Raw genomic sequence first — 22,186 nt, forward strand, 5'->3', positions numbered from 1 at the left:
AAATTTGTTTGAACATTGCTTAAAATAGAGGACAGACCTGCCAGCAAACAAAAGGCACTCCAATAAAATGTGGTGCACCATCATCTGCATGCCACAAGCACCACACACTGGAGGGTCCGCTTGCCGGAGTAAGAATCCATGTATCATGGGGCTGTGGCCTATGCGATGATGAGTAAGAAGGACCTCATCCTGTCGATGTGGATGGAAGGACGTACTTCACAGCTGAGTTGTGGGCTTTACTACACGGAGCTTATTGTCGGTCACTTTCAGCTTCTCGCCTTTCCATTGACACATGACTTTTTACCTCAACAGCTAGGTGATAGCATGCAGGGGGATAGCACACTGAAATAACTGAGAATCACAACACGCCTCCTTGGCTGCTTGATCCACCCTCTCATTCCCCGCAGTTCCCATGTGTCCAGGTACCCAGCAGAACAAAAAGTCCTTACCCAGTCATCGTAGTTGGGGGGGGGGGGGGGGGGGGCATCCTAGATGACTTTATCTGCTGAGTACAAACATTGGAGAGAGTGAGGGGCGCTTAGAGAATCTGAACAGGCAAGAAATTTATCACTGGAAGTCTCTTCTGCTCCAGTGCTTGCAAGATCACTTATAATTCTGCATAGAAGATAGCAAATTCTTGAGGCAGTCGGACCCTGAGGACATGATCTGGGAAAACAACAGAGCAACCAATGAAGTCTCCCTGCTTAGATCCATCCATAAAGACAGCTACATAGTTGTGGTGCTTATATAAAATGTCTGAAAATATAAAATTAAAAGCAGAAGCAGGAGTGCAATCTCTCCTGTACTGCACTAAATCTAATATGATGCAGCAACCAGAGCAGCAGACAGTTAAAACCCTGGATTTGGGGTTGTACACACTCAACACCAAGTGACTCTAGCACACACTGCATGCAGATCCCAAACGACATTGTGGTTCGTGTATGGTGGGAGAAAAGGCATTCCAAAGGCGGATGAGCAAGAGTATGTTGTGTGGGTGAAGTCAGAGCTGTGTGGATCTTACACTCCTGATGCACAAAGAGGAGCTGTCACCGGATGGTAAGTGGCGGTTCCCCGGACTCAACACAGAGGCTGGGTATGGGACTGGTCCTATAAGTACCTGTGACCGACTGAATCCCTTCATGGTGGACAGTGTCACAGATCTTCAAATAAGAAGGCCTTGCTGATCCATATCCGTGTACCCATAGTCCAGCTGCTAATGCACAAAAGCCCAATAAAACTGGAGGAGAGGCACACTGTCCACCCCCCAAGACCTGTGGCTAAGGCACTTTAAGAGATTCAGTGCCACCAGGGTTCTGGTTTTTAGGTCTCTCAGGTGTGGCAACCTCGACAATTACGAGTAAAAAATGAGGACCAGAAATTTCAATGAGTCTCTAAAATGTAGGACAGTGTCCCCCATATGCAAGGCAGGCAAATTAAAAATATGATATTAAAAATATGATGAGAACAATTAAAATGAACGCACACAAACACACTTATCCACAGAAAACTGACAACCCTTCTTTGCAGCCCACTCCTCTAACCTCTGGGCTGTAAGCTGCAACTGATGGCGAGGAGGAACAGAAAACAGCCAAACTGTTCCCAAATAAGGAGCACTGTACAGGAATCGTTACCATAGATGTGATACTGTCTATGCTACGGCAAAGAGTGTAACACGTAAAACACTGCCCTGAGGGACAGCATTCTCCCGCTCAAAACAATCTGAGAGCAAGTCCCCAACAAGAGTCTGAAAAAAATGTTAAGAAAGAAAAGACTGTATGAAGATGGGGAAGTGGCCATGAAAGCCCCATTGATGCAGCTGTCTCCAAGTAATATCGTACACCTTACTGATATCAAAGAATATATTGAAACAATGTTGGTTGCCTAGGAAAGACTGCTGAATAGCTGCCTCTAACAGGGTCAGGTTGTCGACAGTGGACCGATATCTCCGGAATCCACACTGAGAGGTGCTAGGGAGATGTCTGGTCTCTTAACAACCAGACCACACAACAGTTAACCATTCACTCCAGCATCTTTCCTACACAGCCCGTTAAGGCGATACTCCTGTATCTACTGGGAGATGTACAGTCCCTTCCTGGTTTCAGGAGAGATATCAGAACCGCCTCCCTCCATGAGTTCAGGAAGTTGCCTCTCTGCCATATAAGATTTCCTTGAGGAAGATTTCCTTTGACACTGCTGGCAAATGGCGAAGCATGCAGTACTGGATTTGGTCATGACCGGGTGCAGTATCACGAGTCTCAGACAGTGGCAATTCAAGCTCCCACATGGAGAAAGGAACAGTTGGCTCTGACGTCCAACTTGCCCCTCTTGACAGTTGCACAGTAGCGACAAAATGCCGGGTCCTGGCTTGCATCAGCTGTAGTATTTGCAAAATTATCAGCCAGTGTCTGAGCAATGTCTGGGCTACTGCTGGTACTGGTGAACAACTGTGTTTACTGGAAATCCTCCAGATGGCTTCCCATACTTTTTGTAGAACAAGTGGAACCATTGATGGAGTCCAGGAGCACTTGCCATGACTGTTTCTTGCTCTCCTTAATGATGCGGCAAGTTTTGGCTCTCGTGATTCGAAAGACTGTGAGGTTGCCCGCTGTCGGGCAGCATTTAAACCACCTAAGAACAACACATCTGTAACGATGGCTGAATGGCACTCTTCTGTCCACCAAGGAACAGGTTGCCTCCTAAGAGGACCAAAAGACTGTGGAGTGGATAGGCGGCTGCACTATGGATCACACACGTGGTGTGGTCCCAACTGGCTGAACAACGGCCAGGTAGCCCTGCCAATCATCCACATGCTGGTGACTCTGCTCAGCAATCCACCGTGCAGTATGTGAATACAGACTGGGCAGTGGTCACTGGAATGAAGGTCATCAATGACCTCCCAGTGAACTGAGTCAGTGAGGGCTGAAGAGAGAGGTCAATGGCCGAGAATGAGTTAGTAGCAGCATAGAAATGAGTTGGGAGTACCAGTGTTTAGGATGCACAGCTCTTGAGATGGGACACTCACGGGATGAGGTTGGTTGGTTGGTTGGTTTCGGGGAAGGAGACCAGACAGCGTGGTCATCGGTCTCATTGGATTAGGGAAGGATTGGGAAGGAAGTCGGCCGTGCCCTTTCAGAGGAACCATCCCGGCATTTGCCTGGAGTGATTTAGGGAAATCACGGAAAACCTAAATCAGGATGGCCGGACGCGGGGTTGAACCGTCGTCCTCCCGAATGCGAGTCCAGTGTCTAACCACTGCGCCACCCCGCTCGGTCGGGATGAGGTGGCATGGTCACAATTACAATTGACACAGCAGGGAGGAGGAGGTGGGCAATTGCCCTCATGAGCATCCCTAATACAAGTAACACATTTGGCCGTGTTTTTACAGGATATCCAAGTGTGACTGTAACGTTGACACTGGTAGCAATGCATCAGGTTAGGAATGTATGGTCGGACCATGATGACTTCATAGCCTGCTTTGATCTTCGATGAAAGTACTACTCGATCAAACGTAAGAAAAAGGATGTGTGTAGGCAATAAGGTTGCATCAACCTTTTTCATTTCTCGATAGACTGCAGTGATGCCCTGATCAGAAAGGTAAGTTTTGATTTCTCCCTCAGTTAGACCATCAAATAGCCGAGTGTAAATAACATCACACGAAGAATTCAGCATTCAATGGGCCTCAACATGAACAGGATAGCTGTGGAGGAGTGAAGCTGTAAGCAGTTGTTGGGCTTGAAAATTGCTACTGGTCTCCAGGAGCAAAGCCCTATTGGGTAAACGAGAGCAGGATTTCACAGGGCCTGCAACTGCATCAACACCTCTCTCAACCGTAGAAAAGGACTGACCTACAGTATGTGATACCATGAAGAACTGGGGTGCAGCTACAAGAGTCTTTGAATCTTTAGCCACTTCCATTTATGTTTAGTAGACGTGGACCGAGATGGTGACTGACTCATTGTGAAAAAAATCCGTCATGATTGCCAGTGTACCCAATGACATGCTCCTTCCAATGCCCCCCCCCTCCCCCCTCAGAGAGGGGCTTACCTGCCTTAGATAACTGTTCACACCTCAGGACACACCTCCCGATCTCCAGACAGAGAGACCAATTGGCAATTTTGGAAGGCACAGCCCGCAGTCACCTCTCCCTGGGCCTGGCCTTTACCAGGGGGTATGTGCAAACCCTACCTGTTGACCCGCTACTCAGACCCCTGTTATACGTCAAAAACTTGTGGGCTGGCCTTCAGGACTGTACAAGGAGGATGAAGAAACAAGGAGGACCCTCAAATGCCAAAGCAGAGGAAGGGTAGGAGATGGTGAATGAAGAAAGAAAGAAAAAACAGTTGAAGGACTGTTCTGATCTCAGCCTACTAAAACTTCAGAACATATTCCCAAAAATATCTCAGGCATGTTCCCCAACAGAGGGGATGGAGAATAGCAGGAGGATAGACATGCAGCATGGAAAGGGAAAAGGTGTTGCAAAGGATGGGGGCCCAGTGGTAGCCAAGAACAAACGCACGAAAGAGTGGTGAGTCCCCTGGGGGGCATTCATAATGATGCTGGGGGTGTTGGTTGCAGGTGCTCGAGCTGCCCAGTGCGTACAGAAGAAAGTTAGCGGGATGATGGCACCCTTGCTGCTTGTAGACCCTGGGGCAACTGGTGGACAAGACTAGCGACAGGAGGGGGAGGGGGGGGGGCACCATTTGCACATCAGACTCCATCGTGAGGGGTGCCAGCATGGGCAGCAATGATGGTGGAGAGCCTTTGGTGATGGAGACCTGGCTTCCATCCTTGTTAACAGCAGCACCTGCTCAGCACCATGAAAGGTGCCAGCATTGGCTGCAGGAGGCAAACCTACCATAGGTGATGCCTCCACCCTCAAGAGGGGCCAAAGCCAATGAAGAACGAGGTGTCAGTCCCACAACCTGAGGAGGGGAGCCTGAACCCATCATGGGACACAAATGGGTCTCGTGGTATGTCACAAGTCAATCTTTGGTGTAAAACATGAAGACACGGCAACCACACTGGCTGTGAACGATGACTGGAATCCCACGACGGCATCATCAAAATGCCCTGGTCCAGGCTGGTGTGGCAGATGCGAACGTCAACAAAAGGGGTGCTGTAGGGGACACCTACCCAGCAACAAGAGGTTGAGCAGTGTCTATGGCTGACGACCATGCAGGAACTTGGTAGGGCTCTTGCCCCAATTGGCATCATTCAGTAAGAGCTTAAAAAAATATGAGCGCCTTCTCTGACAAGATACCTTCGAAGTGCTTGCGCATCTGTATATCAAATGTTCAGAGATGGCGTTTCACCTCCCTGTTCGATTGCAGATGGAAGGGATCTGCTTGACGTGGCAAATGACTTAGTGTGTACAAAATGTCCTTGAAAGACTGTGCCTCCAACTGAGGACCATTGTCCTAATCCAGTCCACAAGGAAGCCTTCTATGGAGAACATCTCTGACAGGCTTTGACAATCACATCTGCTGTTGCAGATGGACAGCGAACAACATAAGGAAATTGAGAAAAAGCATCAATTGCCAATAACAAGAAAGTCTCTAAAAGGGACCAGTGAAATCAATGTGGACTCTTTCCCAAGGCAATGTAGGGGCTGACCACGGCAAAAAAACAGTGTGCGGCACCATCTGCTGACTGGAACACTTGAGGCATGCTGCAGCAAGGTGTTCCACATCTCGACTGATGCCTGGCCATAACACATGGTGGGCATGCCAACAGTTCTGTGTGCAAGTCCCCCGACAACCATGATGTAATAACCAGAAGACCTCCCCACATAATGCCACTGAAACCATGATTTGGGGAGTAAACCCTTGCATTGACAGGAGAATAAGACCATCCAGGAGGGAGAAATGAAGCACAACGCATAAAAATTATGAAGTGGGCCAATGTCTGACCTATTGGACAGTCAGGCCACCCTTGTTGTATCAGGTGTACAAATTGCCATAACACCAGACCTGCCGTCACAGCAGAGGCAATATGGGAACTTGTGATGGGGAAGCCATCCACATAACAATACACAGTCAAATGGCAGATTACTCTTTATAAAAGAGGTTATGTAGGTGATCCTCCACGATAGCACCTGTCATGACAATCTCATCAAGGTAGCTAATGCAATGAGGGATGACTCTCAAAAGCTGTGCTAAAAATGTTGAAAGATGACACGTGCAATAAGACAACAATCATAAGCTGATCTAAAAAATGTTGAAAGGAGGTAGGTGCACAAGTGACCCCAAACATTAGCCATGATATTGATACGTGTTGAAAGGTGTATTAACCACAAGCAACTGGTTTGATATCTCATCCAGTGGAATCTAAAGGTAGGCTTCAGCCAAGTCGGTTTTTAGAAAGAACTGACCACCAGCCAACTTTGTGACCAACTCCTCCAGGCAAGGCAGGGGGTAAGTAGTGGCCTTGAAGTTGCCAAAGAGCCAACAAAATTTACTAATTACTCCAAATAACATTAAACGATCCACCTCTGTGTTAACTTGATCATACACAGCCACTAGCACTGGCCTTGGCCATAGCAAGTGAGACCAGGCAGAGGTTTTGAGGGTGATGTGTGCCATGAAATTATTTGCACAACCTAATCCTGGGGCAAACAGAACCGAAAACTCAGAACACAAGGAATCCAATTTGTGAAAGGGCACTTGGTCTAACACCAGATGCATCATATTCACAATAAAAACCAAATGTAGCAAAGGCATCTGAACCACACACATTTTCAGTACTTCCATTGTTATCCACCAAGTATGTAATGAAACAGACAGCTGATTTATAAACTGTGACCACAATGAATTGCGCAAGAATAGGAATTTGCTGTTTGTTGTATTGTAAACAACCAATGCACGATGCATGCCAATGGTGGGGACCCTAACTTGGCATATGATTGTGAGTTGACTAGCAACACAACAGCTTCCATGTCTACTTGTAGGATTAATGGCTTATCCATTGTCCACACTTCAATGAAAAGTTTGTTTTGGCCCACAGACAACAGTAAACACAATGGCCAAACAATATGAATATTAGTGTCCATTGATTCCTGCAATGACATCTGGGATGGGGGGACAGGGGAAAGGAAGGTGGAGGGGGAAAGGGGAGGTAGATGGGGAACAGGAGGTAGAGTGGGGGAGGGGTTAGAGTGTGACCCCCCCCCTTTTTTTTTGGCAAGAGTCCTACCGCTTGGGGCAGGCCATCTGCTGATGCTCTGTGAATTGATGAGCACAAAGAAAGTGGTGTTCACTGTTTCTGCTGCTGACAACATGTTTTCTGCATCAAACCTGAAGGTTGGTTTGTGCTGCAGCTATTTCTTCTCCCAGCATGCTAGGCTCCATGCTCCATGGCTGCACACTGCCAACAAGGGTGACATCACTCCAAGCCTCTAATTGGAGAAGCAGGAGATCTTGAAAGACTGTGCAGTATTCAAAACCTCTTCTAACACAGGGTTCCACTGGCACACCACCTTATCTGGGATCAAACAAATGATTGCGCCTCTGACGATACTGTCCGCATAAGACTGCTGACACTTATGAACTGAGGTCATGAAGCTCAGATGCACAAGCTCGATACAATTGCTGCAGTTGTTTGAAACATCAGTGGAATTCAACACTTTCAGTGACCACATGGATACGGTTGTGGTGAAAGGAGAACAGTAAATTACACATATCATCAAAAGAAAGTAAAACTGATTCTTGAAGAGGAGCTAACTGGCACAGTTATTGATACATAAGAGGGGGTATGCACAGTAAAAAATGAACCTTAGGGACCTCTGTGTCAACCACCCAGAATGCCATGAAATGTTGAAGATGACAGGTGCGATAAACTGTTCTAAAAAAATGTGAAAGGAGGCAGGTGCACAAGTGAATGTGGATTCATCATATGGGGGGAACAGCAGCAAATGAACAGTCGTCAGCTCAGTCTGGGTCAAAGTAGCCAACAACTGTTCTAACATGGCCATATGCACCTGCTGTAGTTGCAGAAGTGACCTGACTTAAGCCTACATGAAAGAGTCAAATGGCAGAAAAACCACAGAATCCAAAACACACAAAAATTCGATCCTCGACATCACCACTTGTACTCTAAATAGGAACACAAGGAAACACATGGCCATAAAATCAGACGGGGTCATGGAGTGACAGCCACAAGAGTACTGTGAAAGTACAAGGGTCGTTCATAAGAAATGGCCCACATTTATTTTCCTCAGAACATATTTACTGTTAAAGAGTCAGAATTTGGTGACATATACATCAACATGTCTTGTCCATGTCCTAGTTTTCTACGTAGTCTCCATCATGTTCTATGGTCATATGCCAATGTTGTAAAGAGCATGTATTCCGTGCTGGTAAAAGCTCTTTCCAGTGCAAAGTGGTACACCCAACTTATGTCCCCCGTCACGATCAGTAACAGAAAGGCCTCTCCATCGGTCTCAAAATGCTCCAACAATTCAGGTGAAATGGCCTTTCTTTGAATCTTATGGTCCACTGTGAGCACCTCTTTGAATATCCAAGAGTCTCGATCACTGCAGACACACTTCCAATGTTGACCAACAACTGTACAGACAATTATCGAGTTGTGATGCGCCGGTCGGCATAAATAATGCATCCGTACAATTCAGCATGTCTGGAGCAGAGGCCGTGACAGGACATCCCGAACATGGCTGATCATGGAGCTGTGTTTCTGCATTTCCTGAGGCTGTAACTTTGTTTACCCATCGCACAACTGTACTCCTATCAGCTGCAGCATCGCCATACACTGCACACAAACGTTTTTGGATGTTCACCACGGTTTCCTTTTCTGCACATAAGAATTCAATAACAGTACGCTGCTTGTAATTTCAGTCGTATGTAGACACCATTTTTATGCTGTACTACGGCTTTGCCATCTGCCAGAATGGTTAAACTTCACAGTACAAACATTAAATGTGAAGCACCACCAACAACGTTCGTCTATGTATCTTAATGGCTTTTTAAAAAAATGTGGGTCATTACTTATTGAACAACCCCCATACTTTACACGTCTCAAACACATTTAAGAACGAATGGCTCAGAGGTCTGTATATGCCCTTACAAAGATGCTATCCATGTCAGGTGTCACTGGTGTAGTGCTGCGTGCACCAAGCAATGCTGTTGACGACGGTCAGTGGTCAGGCTATCCTAGTGGCCGCCTCAAGATAGTTGGCGCACCCCATTTGAAAGTTGGCAGGCACTACACTTGCCGTAGAGGGCTGACATGTCCGCTGTGGATGAAAGGTGAAGTAGCCAACAGGTTACTACATACAGAACTCATTTACCAAGAAAGGTAAAAACTTTTTGGCTGTGGAGGAATTGCCAGATATCTAGAATTCACAATTTTTTTTTTTTTAATGCGAACATTTTTGGTTAGGCTTTACCGTGACTTACTGACATTAAATGAAACAACAAGTTTACCGTTACCAGTCACCATTTTTTTTATTTTTTATTTTTTATTTTTTTTTTCCTTTTTTCCACGACGCGTTTCGAAGGTTTAAACCTCCATCATCGGGTGGATTTACATTAGTTAGTATTACGTGTGTGTGTGTGTGTGTGTGTGTGTGTGTGTGTGTGTGTGTGTGTGTGTGTGTGTTGTGTTACGATTTTGGAGGAACTTGTGGCACTGCCTAGTGGAGAAACAAGACACTATTTCAGAATATGGTTTTGGATTACTTTTGACAAAAAATTAAACTGATATCTAATGGTAAACTTTAATAAGTAAACTAGAGTAAACAAATATGGCATCTGGTATCAGCTGGGTGCAAGGTTCATATAGCAGAAGAGAAGACATAATCGCAAAGTGCAAAGAATATACATTGTAACAACATTATTACAGAATAATTGTTTAAAGCATTTGGAGGTGTTTGTTTTGAGGTGTCGAATATATGTGTGTGTACTTCAGGTGGTATATAAATCCAATTTTGAAAAGATAAAACAGCTAAACATTCGTACTCGTTTAAACAATCAGGTGAAATGTTAAAATGGCTTAAACTTCATACTTGATAATAACAATTACGTGAAATGTTACAGGCTTGAATTACAATGATCATATTGACTACAGCAGTAAAATCATACATAGGTGACACTCTTTGAAGAAAGAGAGAGAGAGAGAGGAAAGAGTGATTATATGAGAGCAAACATTTACATGGCAAGGAGTCTTAAGATTACATGTTGCATATATTAGCTGCCTAAAGGTTGGGATAATACATCATTGGTTAATGCTATGAAATATGCAGATAGATATACATATGTGCCAGTAGTTGATGTACATACAGTTTTAAGCTGACAAGGGGTACAAGCTGTTGGTGTGATGAATTATCTGTGAATGAGGTAAATCTCTTGTACTCTTGGTGGCTGTCAATATTTATGGTAAATATTAGGATGTGTGCACATGTGTGTGTGTGTGTGTGTGTGTGTGTGTGTGTGTGTAGGCAGTTGCCGAAAACAGAGATGATACTATTGTAAATATTGTCATTTTTGTCATTTAAGATGGATTCTGGTTCAAGGATGTCTAGTTTTCTGCCTTTTGGTTGGATGTGTAGGATGCTAATACTTGTGTTGTTAACATGGTGTTTTGTTTCATGCAGGTGGGTAGCTATAGCTGATGTGTGGTATTTTTTGTTTTTTAGTGCTGCCATGTGTTCCTTGAACCTAATCTCAAATGATCTGCCTGTCTGGCCTATGTAGAAGCAGTCACAGTCCAAACATTCAATTTTGTACACACCTGTGTGATGAAGTGGGTTTCGTGTGCCGATGTTGTGGGGTAACTTTTGTCCAATCTTGTTGTCTGTTGTAAAGGATATGCTTAATGCCTTTCCGTTTGAAGACATTGGCAATCTGGTATGAAATGTTACCCAGAAAGGGGATTGTATGGAAGATGTTATTTTTTTTCTTTTTGTTTCTTGTGTTGTGATTGCTTTGCCATTATTGAGTGTTTTAGGGTGTCTACTATGGAGCTGTTATAGCCATTTTCAATAGCTGTTTGTTTTATTATTTCAATTTCTTGATCACATTTATCTTCTGAGAGTGGTAGTTGGATAGCTCTATTAATCATGTACCGGAATGCTGCCATTTTGTGTGCTGCGGGGTGGCAAGAGGAGTTGTGGATTGTGGTATGTGTTGTGGTAGGCTTCCGATAAATTTCAAACTGATGTCTGTTATTCTTTATTGTAACGGTAAGGTCTAGGAAATTTATACTGTCATCTTTTTGTTGTTCAACTGTGGGAGTTGTTGAAAAAGTGATTCAACTCACTGATGTCATCTTTAGTGCCTTTGATTAAAATTATGGTATCATCTACATATCTGTAGTAGTAGATGATATTTTTGAGGAGGTGGTGATTGGAATTCAGGATTTTGTCTTCTAGGTTACTTATAAATATTTCTGCTAGCAATCCGGAAAGATTTGAGCCCATTGCCAGACCATCTGTTTGTTTGTAGATTTTATTGTTAAATTTAAAATAGTTGTGTGAAAGTGTGAATTCAAGCAGGTCCATCAGTTCTTTAATGTGAGTTGAAGGGACTTTTTTGTGTTCACACAATATGTCAAAAACATACAAGTACCTGATGGAGCCACACTTGCCTCATTTGACATACAAAACCTTTATTCCTCTCTGCCAATAGATCCCACACTACAAATAATCAATGCCAATCTACATAAACACAAAAAAATCCAGTATAAATTTCCTAGACCTTACCGTTACAATAAAGAATAACAGACATCAGTTTGAAATTTATCGGAAGCCTACCACAACACATACCACAATCCACAACTCCTCTTGCCACCCCGCAGCACACAAAATGGCAGCATTCCGGTACATGATTAATAGAGCTATCAAACTACCACTCTCAGAAGATAAATGTGATCAAGAAATTGAAATAATAAATCCACCCGATGACGGAGATTTAAACCTTCGAAACACGTCGTGGAAAAAAGAAAACGGTGACTGGTAACAGTAAACTTGTTGTTTCATTTAATGTCATTAAATATTTCTTTGTTTATGTATAGTTCTTAATTCACAGAAAGTTTTGTTAGTGCTGGTAGTGTTATTCACTTATTACGAGTATTACTTAATATTAGATAACATAGCACATGATAATAAAAGCTCATACCATAATCAAAATTTGTGACTGTTTGTAAAGATGGCAAGACATCATCCTCATCATCTCCCTGCTGATGTGATCCTGCATCCATATTGGAACATTTGCTATATCCTTTAAAAAATAACAACAAACCATAAACAAGCTTGCAACACTGTGTTAAATTATACAGTAATATTTCAATGTAATAACCTGAAACTTCAAACAGGCAATATGTATAGCGCACACAAAATGTGAGATTGGAGGAACTGTGCAGTTATTGTTGAGTGGTTATAATTGTATCTCTACATCTACATGATCACTCTGCAGTTCACACTACATTGTTTAGCAGAGACTATTTAACGACCATTCCACTACTGAACAGCAGTCAGTGTTGCAGTTATAAAGTGAAGTAACTGCTGCCTCATCCATATAAGGAAAAGCACTTAACATATGTTACCATTACCTCTGAGAGTTATGCTAATATTACATTCATTTAACACATACATATTGTTTCTTCCTCTTGCATTATTTAAACAAGGATGTAAATAATTCTATGTACAAATTCGTGTCATGCCGTACAGCACTCACAAGAAACAAAGACAAATTGTTCATAGATACTGACAACTGAAAAAAAATCACAAAAGGTATATGGTTGACTGCTTACAATCTACTGAAAACATGCTAACACTTTCTGTCTAGTACACAGAAGCCAGGAAATCACACAAGGTGTTAAGAGAAATACAACAATGTACTAACAGCTAGAATAAAAACAGGTCTCCTCTCCAAAAAGAACTTAGAAAATGTTATAAATCCCAGTATTTGTCCTTGGTAGCAAATGTTCATCAGAGATAAGGATACTGTCTGGAGTGCCCATGAGAACTGATAGGAGTGCTCGTGTTCTTTCTATGCCAGGTTATAATTAAAGTGCAGTTACTCACAGAGGGTCCAGAGTGGGCTGTAATTACCACATGGCAGCAAAACTTGGTAGATATTCTAATGCATTAATGTAGAACTGATTTATGCTGAAAAAAGAATTAGTTCCAATTTCGGCCACCAGGTGCAAATCTGGCACTGTGAATGCAAGAAAGATGTACAGAAATGTTTTCACATGTGAGGGATTAGAAACGGGATGTGGGCAGGAAATGTCAAACATGTGAGGCAGGTGTAATATTGATTTTCTTATTAAATGGCACTTACACAATTTTTTCAGTATGAGCACTGGGTACATCAACGAGATGCTACATCCATAAAATGACATGATAAACAGTTGCTCGCAGCAGTTCTGATGGAATCTGAGCAAAGTGTTCCTGTATACTGGCCTTCAGATCCGGTAGAGACCAAACATGTCCCTGGTAAACACAATCTTTTAGATATTCCCAGAGCCAAAAGTCACATGCAGTCAGATCAGGTGATCTTGCAAGGCCATGCATCTGGACAATGTACGGATGTAAAACATTCGTGGAAGGTTGCATTAAGCAGATCTTTCACTGGGTGAGTGACATGAAGTGTTGCAGAAAAACAGTGGTTTCCACACAATTGTGTTCTTCCAAAGCAAGAATCATACACTGTACAAGGAGATATCAATGACAAGCAGACATCATGGTACACATCACAGGTCCTCTGGCTGTATTCTCTTCAAAGGAGAACAAACCGAGAATAAAGGTGCAGGTGAATCCACACCACATAGCCACTTACAGTGAGTGCAGTGGCTCTTTGTGCACAACGTACGATTTAACACTATCCTAAATCCAGCAGTTCTGTGTATTCTCTGTGCCCTGTAGTGTAGAATGTGCCTCATCACTACATAGAATATTGTTCGGTCACATGTCTTCAACTTCAATCTGCGACAGAAACCCAAGAGCAAATTCAGAGCATTTCTGCAGATCACTAGGTCCCATTTGCTGCACAGTCTGGGTCTTTTACAGGTACCATTGTAAAATAGACAGCAAAATTTTCCGTACTGTTGACCATGGGATGGACAATTCTCAGAGCACTAGCAGTACCAAGGCACATGCTGCATGGTAATTTACAGCAACAACTGTCTCATCAATAATTTCCATTAGCAAAGAATGCATTCCCCTTCCAGGTGTCACTCCAAGCTCATCCGCATTTTCAAATTGCATTAATACAGGGTGTTTCAAAAATGACCGGTATATTTGAAACGGCAATAAAAACTAAACGAGCAGCGATAGAAATACACCGTTTGTTGCAATATGCTTGGGACAACAGTACATTTTCAGGCAGACAAACTTTCGAAATTACAGTAGTTACAATTTTCAACAACAGATGGCGCTGCGGTCTGGGAAACTCTATAGTATGATATTTTCCACATATCCACCATGCGTAGCAATAATATGGTGTAGTCCCTGAATGAAATTACCCGAAACCTTTGACAACGTGTCTGGCGGAATGACTTCACATGCAGATGAGATGTACTGCTTCAGCTGTTCAATTGTTTCTGGATTCTGGCGGTACACCTGGTCTTTGAAGTGTCCCCACAGAAAGAAGTCACAGGGGTTTATGTCTGGCGAATAGGGAGGCCAATCCACACCGCCTCCTGTATGTTTCGGATAGCCCAAAGCAATCACACAATCATCGAAATATTCATTCCGGAAATTAAAGACGTCGGCCGTGCGATGTGGCCAAGCACCATCTTGCATAAACCACGAGGTGTTCGCAGTGTCGTCTAAGGCAGTTTGTACCGCCACAAATTCACGAAGAATGTCCAGATAGCGTGATGCAGTAATCGTTTCGGATCTGAAAAATGGGCCAATGATTCCTTTGGAAGAAATGGCGGCCCAGACCAGTACTTTTTGAGGATGCAGGGACGATGGGACTGCAACATGGGGCTTTTCGGTTCCCCATATGTGCCAGTTCTGTTTATTGACGAAGCCGTCCAGGTAAAAATAAGCTTCGTCAGTAAACCAAATGCTGCCCGCATGCATATCGCCGTCATCACTCCTGTGCACTATATCGTTAGCGAATGTCTCTCGTGCAGCAATGGTAGCGGCGCTGAGGGGTTGCCGCGTTTGAATTTTGTATGGATAGAGGTGTAAACTCTGGCGCATGAGACGATACGTGGACGTTGGCGTCATTTGGACCGCAGCTGCAACACGGCGAACGGAAACCCGAGGCCGCTGTTGGATCACCTGCTGCACTAGCTGCGCGTTGCCCTCTGTGGTTGCCGTACGCGGTCGCCCTACCTTTCCAGCACGTTCATCCGTCACATTCCCAGTCCGTTGAAATTTTTCAAACAGATCCTTTATTGTATTGCTTTTCGGTCCTTTGGTTACATTAAACCTCCGTTGAAAACTTCGTCTTGTTGCAACAACACTGTGTTCTAGGCGGTGGAATTCCAACACCGGAAAAATCCTCTGTTCTAAGGAATAAACCATGTTGTCTACAGCACACTTGCACGTTGTGAACAGCACACGCTTACAGCAGAAAGACGACGTACAGAATGGCGCACCCACAGACTGCGTTGTCTTCTATATCTTTCACATCACTTGCAGCGCCATCTGTTGTTGAAAATTGTAACAACTGTAATTTCGAAAGTTTGTCCGCCTGAAAATGTACTGTTGTCCCAAGCATATTGCAACAAACGGTGTATTTCTATCGCTGCTCGTTTAGTTTTTATTGCCGTTTCAAATATACCGGTCATTTTTGAAACACCCTGTACCTTCTTTAAACCATTTAAATGTATCAGGCATCTGCCCAGATCTTTCAGTCACTGATACTCTCTCAAAGCAAAACTGTAATTGCTGCCATTCACAAAAAACAGTTTCACTAAAATCTCACAGTCTCTCTTCTCAATCACCATACTCTTCACTCATGTTATGGCTTGCCAAATGACAACATGGATGTCATACAATCATACAAACAGTGTACAGCACCAGATTTGTCCTCGGTAGCCAGAACTGGAACTAATTTGTTTTCAAGCATAGAATTGTTCCACATCAATGCATTAGCATATCTATCATGTTTCCGTGAATAGGTGCACTTCAATTATAATCACCCAGTACATAAATGATCTGCCAGGTAGGGTGAGAATAAATCTGTGATTGTTAGCTGATGACACTGTAATATACAGAAAAGTATTGTCACTGAGTGGCTGTAGAAGGGTATAGGATGACTTAAAACAGAATTTCTATTTGTTGTGGTGAATGGAGACTTGCCCTAAACGTGGAAAAATATAAGTTATTCAGACAAGTGGGGGAAACAATCATGTGATGTTCAAATACAGTCTTGGTGGCATGCTGCTTGACACAGCCATGTAGATTAAATATCTATGTGTAATTAAGCGAAGTGATATGAAATGGAACAAGCACATAAGGACAGTAGTAGTGAAGGCAAATGGTCGACCTTGGTGTATTGTGAGAATCTTAGGAAAGTGTAGCTCACCTATAAAGGTGACTGTGCAACACATTCTTTAATACCATTCATGTGTCTGGGATCCCATACGCGAATGTTACAGAGATGCTAGATGAATTCAAATGGGAAAATGTGGAGGGAAGAAAACGTTCTTTTCACAAAATGATACAAACAAAATTGAGAGAATATGCACTTACAGCTGTTTGTAAAATGATTCTACTGCCACCAATGTACATTTTGTATAAGGACTGTCATTACAAGATACGAGAAATAGGGCTCATATAGAGGCATACAGACAATCATTTATCCCTTACTCCATTTGTGAGTGGAACAGAAAAGGGAACAACTAGCAATGATATGAGGTACCCTGCTCCACACAGTGACAGTATGTATGTAAATGTAGATTAAACCTTTCAGGTACTGACTGGGATACAACTGATTAGAGCACAAGAAAAAAATATAGATTCATGTGACATTGAACTAAACACCTTATCTGACTCTGAGCAGTCAGTTACGAACTGACTCTTGATAACAACTTTAATCTCATGACGACAGACAAACCCAAAATATGAGAGATATGTAGAAGAGGGCATCAATAATTATAATGCTGACTAAAAGTGTTAAAAAGAATGTTAAGAAAGGCAGAAAAACATTTATACTTCACAAGTTCAACAAGAAATAGACTGATGGCTGCTTGGGCAGTTAGCAACAATTTTTCATCTCCAAGACTGAAAATGTGGAGTAACAATGGTTAAAATTCAAAAGTGCTGTGTCTGTCAAGTGAGCTTATTCACAACAGGAATGGCTCAATAACCATATCTGAAAAGTGCTGTGAAAGCAAGGAGAGCTCCACCACACATTTAAATGAGCCAAAGCTTCTTGGACAAACAAAAGTTGAATAAAGCCCATGTAAAGCCACTAAACAGGTCAAAGTCATAAATCCAGTTGCTTTGTGAGTATACTGGCACCAAACAGAGCAAAAGCTAATAATCATCATTTTCAGAGTTAAAACGTGTCTTGTTATCTAAAAAGAATATTAGTAAAATGAAAAAGTGAGTGTAGGGGGTGGGGAGGGGGGAGGGCTGTCAAAGTAGGGAAGGGTCCAGCTGGTGGTTTCCCAGGGCTGACAACAAGGGCCCGAGATACACATTCCAGTCCCACCCACCACCCTCTTTTCTGCAGTCAGCAGTACACAGTGTCCTGTATTCAATAATAATAATATTGGGTCATTCCATGTCAGTTCAACCAGGGGCTCCAGCTCATAGTCTCAGATTTGGCTGAAATTCAGTACACTAATTCTACCATGTGTGGAACACTCGTGTACTAAGTATTAGTTTCCCCTGCCAATTAGTTCCAGAATTATGACTTGTTAAAGAAGGTGGTGTGACCCGGAAATTGCAACCTGCATCGGGCAATCTATCTTCAGTCCCAACTTCAGGTCTTAATAAATTTGGAACTATTCCACACAGTTCAGTGAAATTTTTATAACCCAGTAACATCCATTTAGACAACACACTCCATGAATCAAAACACCAACAACATATTTCTGAGGGAAAATAAAAAATTCCAAAATGTGATTTTAAAAATGTAATACGTTAAAAGGTACATATTGTAGGTGCCCTCTATGCCAAATATAACTCACTCAAAAAGGGTATAAATTTTTTTGTGGTAAGCTTAATGTGGCCTAAACACACACAGAACTCATCATGCCCATATCAGTCACAAAATCTGAGTTCCATGCACACGAAAATACAAAAATTTGAAAAATTACCTGAAAAACATGGCTTTTCGAAGTGTTGTAGCACAAAAGGGACAAGTGGTATCCAAGGCAAATTTCACACACTGCATAAGTAGACCATAATGATATATATCTCAAAATTTCAGCATGTTATTGCAAGACATTTGTGTACAATGGAAGTTGACAGATATATTGGTGATGTGGCCATTGTTCCAAAACACATTTTTGTAAAAACATATTGTAAACTCCTCTGCCTCTTCTTATCCTCTCCCACAACTGTTTAATCACTAAGCAATGACATATAGACAGATTAACACAACCTATCATTAATGTTTACTGCATCTTAACTGCTAAAAACCAGTCGATTGTGCTTCGAACAGTTCTCCCACACTTTAGCTACTGTACTCTGTACATTGAGTGGCAAATTGTACTGTCTTCCTGACACTGTGGTAGGAACTGGAACTGTCATAAGAATATGTTCAAAAGGAATCCAACACCTGTCTGCCAAATGTGGCCAATGAAATGATCTTGCTGGTCCTATGAAGTTAACAAATACATCACCGTCTGCTTCACAGCACTCTGCAACACATCCTAAGTACCATTTGCCATCATAAACAGCAATAACATAGCAACCTGGTTGTATGTTGCTGCTTTTGCTTCTGAATCTTGAGTCAGACAGACTGTGAAGACACATGTTGTGTATGAACCTATAGTTATAACCGGTCAGTCTGCTCATCTGCACATTGTCAGAGTCCGCTGGAGAGAAGTGATGATGGCTCCTTGTGCCTGCAACAGTTTTAACATGTTCTAGTCTGCTTTTTAGCAACTCTTCGACTGATTTCACGTCAGCTTTCGAAACATAGAAAGACTGTATGCCAGAGATATTTTTCTGTACCCAGGTAAATAATTGAAGAGGTGTTAGAATGTGACCTTCTGTAGGGTGCTGCAGACTAGCTCGTGATGCCATGTGCTTAAAGGTAGCACCAATACCATCACATACACTTTTACCATGACTTGTTGCAAAAAAAATCCCATTCTGTGTGTGTCTGAAAATCATGGTAATGCATGCATAAATTTTTGAGATTTTTACAGTGTTTGGACTGACTGGCTGCCCCATCACTGAAGTATTTTGCAAACTGTATGTGAGGCAGCTTGTTTTTCACATATGCCATGACAGTGCGAATGTGGGCATGAACTGCAATGGCATCATGAATTAAACAGTCACTAAAAATGCACAGGTTCACCTGATTCACCTCTATAGTAAATCGCAAATGGCTGGAGAGTTGCTCGATTGTTGTCCCAAATGATATCCTTGGATGGCACGTTGAACTATAAATGCATAATTTTCAGAAAAGCCTAGTATTACTAAAATTTCATCTTGTTTCAAATTATCCTTACAAAACTGGAGATAAGCCGATTGTGCTGTTGCTGTGAAGCTGTGCGTGGTCAGTTTGTCCATTTTTTGACAACACATTTCAACAAAATCTTCCACTGTACTTTGCTTTGTTTCAAGACTTGTGCGATCCATGTATGTCCATTGTTTATAAGAACCAAGTTCGTCATCCATAAGGAGTTCACCATACAGTTTGTTATTCATGTGTTCTGCAAGATTTGCCTTACCAGGACACTTTTCACACCTGTGTATCATGCACTGGTAGGAACTGATGTCACACACTAGCAGCTCCATTGCACCTTTGTAATCCAGATCAGAATCCTTTATAGCTGCAAACATCAGCTTTGCATTTTGATGGGTCTCACATATACAAACATTGTGTGTGCCTCTTGCACTTACAGGCACAACCCATTTTGGCCGAAGATTGAAAAAAGATGATAAACTTACTTTGGTATTGGGATACTTTTCCTTGAATTCTACATATAGTTCTGATATGTTGCATAGCAACAGTCTTTTTTGCATCTGTACACATACATTTCCCATTTTCACCATTACATTGTCTTTTTTTCCAGATATTGTTTGGCTGTAGTCATTATTTTCATAAAAGTCCGACACTAGCATCTTTATTTCTGAACTCAATTGCTTACCCTGAGCCTGCTTAAGTTGTGGATGGTGGTGGTGGTGGTTAGTGTTTAATGTCCCGTCGACAACGAGGTCATTAGAGACGGAGCGCAAGCTCGGGTTAGGGAAGGATTGGGAAGGAAATCGGCCGTGCCCTTTCAGAGGAACCATCCCGGCATTTGCCTGAAACGATTTAGGGAAATCACGGAAAACCTAAATGCGAGTCCAGTGTGCTAACCACTGCGCCACCTCGCTCGGTTTAAGTTGTGGAAGCACTCCTTGGGTTGCTTTTATTTTCCTAGCTTGCTTTACCATATATGTAGAAACATTCAATTCCTTTGCAGTGTAGTCTATAGACCAGCTGGAAGGTTAAGAATAGCTACTTTTTTCTGGTGTGTGGGTATGGCACATTTTTCTTTCAAATCATGCACAATTTTGTCCAAATCAGAGCATTTCTGGTATGATTTCTGTTCCTTTGGAGCAGGTAGTTCTTCCTCTTCCACCATTAGTGTGTCAGCTATTTTGTGTTTTAATTCCATTTGAGCTACTTGTAGTTTTCTTCTACCATAGCTGGGCCTGTCTCTTTTCCCAACTTTGTGTGTCTTCATGGGAGACAAACCAAGAGCAGTCACTGAAGTATTTAATTACTCATCCACTGTGGTTGTAGGTGGCTGATACTCATCGTCACTGCCACGTAAATTATCAGAATATTCTTCATTTTTTAGCAGTTTAACACACCTGGAACATAACTTTTGTCCTGGTTTCATGTTAAGTCCCATGCACTGATTCACTTTCAATACTGATTTTATATCAATTTCTCTGAGGCTACACTTCACTGTCTTCTTATGAATCCAAAATGGATCAAAACAACTTCTTTGTAGGAACTAATACTTATCCAGAAACAATTTCATATGATGATAACAAACACTAAAGTTTCCTGGAACTGTACTTCTTGTGCCCACAGGGTGTATCCCGGATCTCCATAGCAACAAATCTTGGTCTGATTCATCCAGATCATACAGTACAAAGCAAATGCCACATTTTGTTCCATATGTCGTTTTATGACATTCAGATGCTTGTGCTCTACCAATACTGCAACTTGTTTGAACAAAAGCACCACTAGTACACTCTTCTGCCTCCATACCGACTTTCCACAACAGTACTGACCAGTCTGTACTAGAATCTTAAAAACATGAATAACCTGCAATTGTTGCTTGCTTCCTTTGTTGTTCCTGCCTAACAATGACTCATTCCGGCCCTGAAAACTACCATTGTTTAACTTTCTGTTACCTAATGGTTTCCAACAATTGCTGCAGCTTTATCTGAAACAAGCTGTTTGCACCATTACTATTACTTGCTAAATCATGTTAAAAGAAACGTAACAAAATACATCTCTGTCAACTTTTATTGTTACAAATGCCTTGCAATAACAAGTTGAAATTTTGCCACATATTATATTATGGTCTACTTATGCAGTGTTTGAAATGTGGCTTGGATATCACTTGTCCCTTTTGTGCTACAACACTTAGAAAATCCATGTTTTTCAGGTAACTTTTCAAATTTTTGTATTTTCGTGTGCATGGAACTCTGTTTGTGTGACTGATATGGGCAAGATGAGTTCTGTGTGTGTTTAGGCCCCATTAAGCTTACCACAAAAAAATTTATATCCTTTTTGAGTGAATTATATTTGGCATACAATATGTACCTTTTAACGTATTACATTTTTTTAATCACATTTTGGAATTTTTTATTTTCCCTCAGAAATATGTTGTTGGTGTTTTGATTTATGGAGTGTGTTGTCTAAATGGATGTTACTGGGTTGTAAAAATTTCACTGAACTGTGTGGAATAGTTCCGAAGTTATTAAGACCTGAAGTTGGGTCTGAAGATAGATTGCCAGATGCGGGTTGCAATTTCCAGGCCACACCACCTTCTTTCACAAGCCATAATTCTGGAACTAATTGGC

At 42.2% G+C, this 22,186-nt stretch overlaps 1 protein-coding gene across 2 annotated transcripts in view; it reads right to left on the reverse strand.

Moving 5' to 3' along the window:
• The window catches only part of LOC126262225 (eukaryotic translation initiation factor 2-alpha kinase 1-like), a 157,030-nt gene that overhangs the window by 116,025 nt on the left and 18,819 nt on the right, over positions 1 to 22,186 (reverse strand). For both annotated transcript variants that reach the window (XM_049958673.1, XM_049958672.1), the window contains exon 2: positions 12,129 to 12,230. In XM_049958673.1, coding sequence (XP_049814630.1) covers positions 12,129 to 12,210 — 82 coding nt within the window. In that variant the 5' untranslated portion in view covers positions 12,211 to 12,230. The remainder of the gene's footprint in view (positions 1 to 12,128; positions 12,231 to 22,186) is intronic.

The sequence above is a fragment of the Schistocerca nitens genome, chromosome 6, assembly GCF_023898315.1.
Source record: "Schistocerca nitens isolate TAMUIC-IGC-003100 chromosome 6, iqSchNite1.1, whole genome shotgun sequence".
NCBI lineage: Eukaryota > Metazoa > Arthropoda > Insecta > Orthoptera > Acrididae > Schistocerca > Schistocerca nitens.